This window comes from Chaetura pelagica, unplaced genomic scaffold (assembly GCF_000747805.2).
Source record: "Chaetura pelagica isolate M959 unplaced genomic scaffold, ChaPel_1.0 scaffold20, whole genome shotgun sequence".
Lineage (NCBI taxonomy): Eukaryota > Metazoa > Chordata > Aves > Apodiformes > Apodidae > Chaetura > Chaetura pelagica.
The window spans coordinates 3815325-3818982 of record NW_009951958.1 but is presented as its reverse complement, the minus strand read 5'-3'; the positions used below and the strand labels follow the sequence as shown (position 1 = coordinate 3818982).

General features: G+C 44.1%; 1 protein-coding gene across 1 annotated transcript; it reads left to right on the top strand.

The window, feature by feature from the left end:
• The first annotated feature begins 28 nt into the window (after positions 1-28).
• Positions 29-3233, top strand: RPL35A (ribosomal protein L35a). Its single transcript, XM_009999758.1, has 4 exons — positions 29-65; positions 1166-1318; positions 2397-2541; positions 3178-3233. The coding sequence occupies exons 1-4, from the start codon at positions 55-57 to the stop codon at positions 3199-3201; spliced, it is 333 nt and encodes a 110-aa protein (XP_009998060.1). The 5' UTR covers positions 29-54; the 3' UTR covers positions 3202-3233.
• The last annotated feature ends 425 nt before the right edge of the window (positions 3234-3658 follow it).

The window sequence follows — 3658 nt, the reverse complement described above, 5'->3', positions numbered from 1 at the left end:
ATGGCTTGTGTGTGCTTTTTAGGCCTGCTGGGACCAGGACTTCGGGAGGACACCATGGCCGGGAGGTGAGTGACCTGTCCTGCTGACGCGGCTCCCGGCGGGCTGTTACAATTTGCCTCTTGACAGATCGTGCTGCAAACTGAGCGTTTCTGGGAGTGTTTTGTTAAAGTGGCGGGCAGCGATTCGTTTTCGTTTGGCTGCTCTCATTTTCCAAGAGAGCTTCTCTGCCCTGTATCTTGCTGGGTCCTCTGTTATGCGTCCCGTTCTTCTGAGGCCTCTGCCTTAAGCAGATTGTGACTGTTAGGTGCTGTGCCATGATTTTCCCGGCCGTTCAGTAGTTCTGAGGTATTACTGGTGTTCTTAGCACAGCGTTTGTGAACCTTCAGTGAACAGGAGAGGCCTAGAAAGCTGGTTTCTTTGGGTAATGATTACTGTGCCATGGAGTTTTCTTGTGAATATAGGGGTTGAGTTTGTGAATGGGGGAGGGATTGAACCTGAATCACAGTGTTTTGTTTCAGTGTTTATTTGTGGAGATTGTCTTCTGTTGAGCATGATTGAAGGGTAGGACTGGACAGCTTGGTTTAATACTGATGTATTGTGGGACAGTTGTTGGATGCAGTTGAGACAGTCATGTGTACATGATGTGTGGAATGAGCCCTAAAATTACTTGTGTAATTCAGACAGGTCTTTGTCTTGAGGAGTTTGTGTAATGTCCCTTGTCTGTGAGGTGGTCTCCCTGGTTAATTCCTTTGAGGCTACAAATTAGCAGTAGTTAATGTCTTGTTATAGCAGTTGTTGCAACCAGGAGACTCTTTATGTGCTGCATAGAAAAAATTAATGTTTGCTCATTCCAGCGTGGTTGTAGACATTGGAAAATGTCAACCTGCCTGTGTTGAAGCTCTTTGATGTTGGTGTGAAGTCTGTAGTGACAGAAGTTTGTAAGAAGCAGAAAGTTACAAAGTTCTGAGAGATGCTTCATGTTCCTTAGCTATGTTGATTGAATGTAAAGATTTGTAATAATTAGTAAAAGAAAAATTAGTGGGGATTTTCCTCAGCTACATTTCTGCTGGTCAGGAAATAGTTTCTACTGAAGCAGCACGTTATTTATTTATGCATTGGATGCCTTGGAGTGAATTATAACCTGTACATGTTCTGAATGTTTCAGGCTGTGGTGCAAGGCCATTTTTGCTGGCTACAAACGTGGCCTCAGAAACCAGCGGGAGCACACTGCCCTTCTGAAGATTGAAGGGGTTTATGCCCGTCAGGAGACAGACTTCTACTTGGGCAAGAGGTGTGCCTATGTGTACAAAGCTAAAAAGTGAGTAGCTTTATTATTATGCTAAATTAGCCAACTACTATATCAGCTTTTGCAAATGCTGGGATCTGAGCAGGCTGTTTGTTGGAACAAAAAAAAATTTGGCTCAGTTTATCGATAGAATGTCCGGGTAGAACTCTGCAGACCAGCTTCCAGAGTTGATTTGCTTTCTGAGGTCCTTGGTTATTTTTGCTTTAATTGGCCTACATGTTCTTCATTCAGATCACGGTATTATGTGAAATTGCCATTTGTTGTAAACTATATTTTAGAGACCAGATGAGGTGAGGAATAAGTTTTGCCTGAGTTTGACAAAACCTGAAGGCAGGTTAATGTAAATTGAAGGAAGGTGAATTTGTGTTGGGTACCATGAGCCACTGAGTTGCTTTAACAGCAGAATTATTTTGTGAAGCTTTGAGGAATTGGTATCCTGGCTTTTGCATGTCTTATGTCAGAGCACTGTCACTTCTGCTGTGCTGGAATTGATGGAGGCCTTAAGAATGGTTACTTACCACCTTCCACTTAGGTTTTTATTTGAGTGTAGTGTTAAGAGTTAAGATATGGGAGTTCAGAATTGTCTTGAATAAAATTGATCAGACTGATGGCTTGATCACTGTTATTTCCAAAATGGTGTATGGCTTTTCCTCTGAAGCAGGGGTTTGCAGTCCATCCCCAAGGCTTAGGCCTCTCCTGCCTTTGGTGTGTCTGGAGAAATCTTACAAATAAGATACAGCATTTTCTTTGGAGTTGAAATTTATAAGCTTTTGGGTTCACCATCTCAGCATCAGTGTTTGCCAAATTTTTAAGCTTTGCTACTTGTTAATAATTCTTCAGTGGAGGTTCTGATAAATCACAAGCTGCAGTACTTACCTGTTTGGAAGGTGTAGTGAAAGTATCAGGCCTTGCAGATTTCTCAGGTAAGTAAAAGTGAAAGGTGGCCCAGTTAAAGATGGCTGTGAAATGACGTTATGGAAGTGCCTTAAAGGGGCTGCGTTGTCTGCCCTGTCTGATGCCCTGTCTGATGGATCAGTCCCCTGTGGAGCTGTGCCTGGAGTGCTCAGCAGTTGTGTTCTCCTCTCCTCAGCAACACGGTCACCCCCGGCGGGAAGCCCAACAGGACACGAGTCATCTGGGGGAAGGTGACCCGTGCCCACGGCAACAGCGGCATGGTGCGCGCCAAGTTCCGCTCCAACCTCCCTGCCAAGGCCATTGGACACAGAATCCGGGTGGTAAGTGCATTGATACTAGCAATAAGATGCTTATTAGTTTTAGGATGCCTTTTAATCCCACATAGGGTGAGGGAAAGCTACAGCTTTGTTCTGTTGCTGTTGTGTATTCAGCACAGCTCTTTGATAAACTCAGGTTTATGGCTGGCTTCCTGTGCTGTAGGGGTTCATTTCATGGTCTGGGGTGTTGTGTCCTTGCTCAGGTTGTCTAGAAATGCTCTTTGAGCTCCAGGGCTCTTGTAAAGCTCCCTTCTAAAGCTGTGTTGGTTTCTATTCCATCTTGCACATGTGTTTTTGCACCCTTGTACTCCAGTTGCATTGACAAGATTTTTCTCCTGCCTCACAAGTGTTGTAACTGGGGAATGTGCTGACCTGACCTGTCCACTGAGACCTGTTTTAGCCACAAGGCTTCAGTGAGACTGTCCCTTTAGCTCCCTCACCCAGAGTTTTGATGCAGTATCTTTCTAGTGAGGCTCTTACAAGCTTAAATTCTTGCATCTCTTCCATGTAGATGGGGGGTCACTTCTGCAGTAGTTGAAGAGATCAGTGATCTAGGTTGTATATGCAAACTTGTGTAAAAATATTACAGTCCAGTAACAGGATTTCTAACGTGATTCTCTCTGTTCTTGTCTTTTACAGATGCTGTATCCATCTAGGATCTAAATTTTTATTAAAAATAAAGTGGAGAATCTGTTTATTTCTTGCACATTTCTGTCTTTTTCCCCTCCACCTATTTTGAGGGATTTGGGTCTTTTTCAATAGTGTTATCAGAGTTCACAGCACACCTATTGAAGATTGATGAGGAAATTGAGAGTTGACACATGGTTAAAAAGGCATTTGCAGAGCAGACTATGTTCTTGAGATCACCTGGGCAGGTGATTCTGCTGATTCCGTGTTGTTCTGTTCTGTCATTTAGGAAGCAGCCCTAGTTGGTGAGGCAGGTGGGTTGTTGCCCTGGCCTTCCCTCGGTGCCACCACAGTGCAGGTCTCTCCAGCCCCATCTGCAAGAGCTTCCCACTCCCTGCCCAACCCTGCAGTTCTCTGAAGGAGATGGACTGGTTGTGTAATCAGAGGATGTTATTGGGTAAATTAAGACTTTATTCTGAATAGCAATCAAACA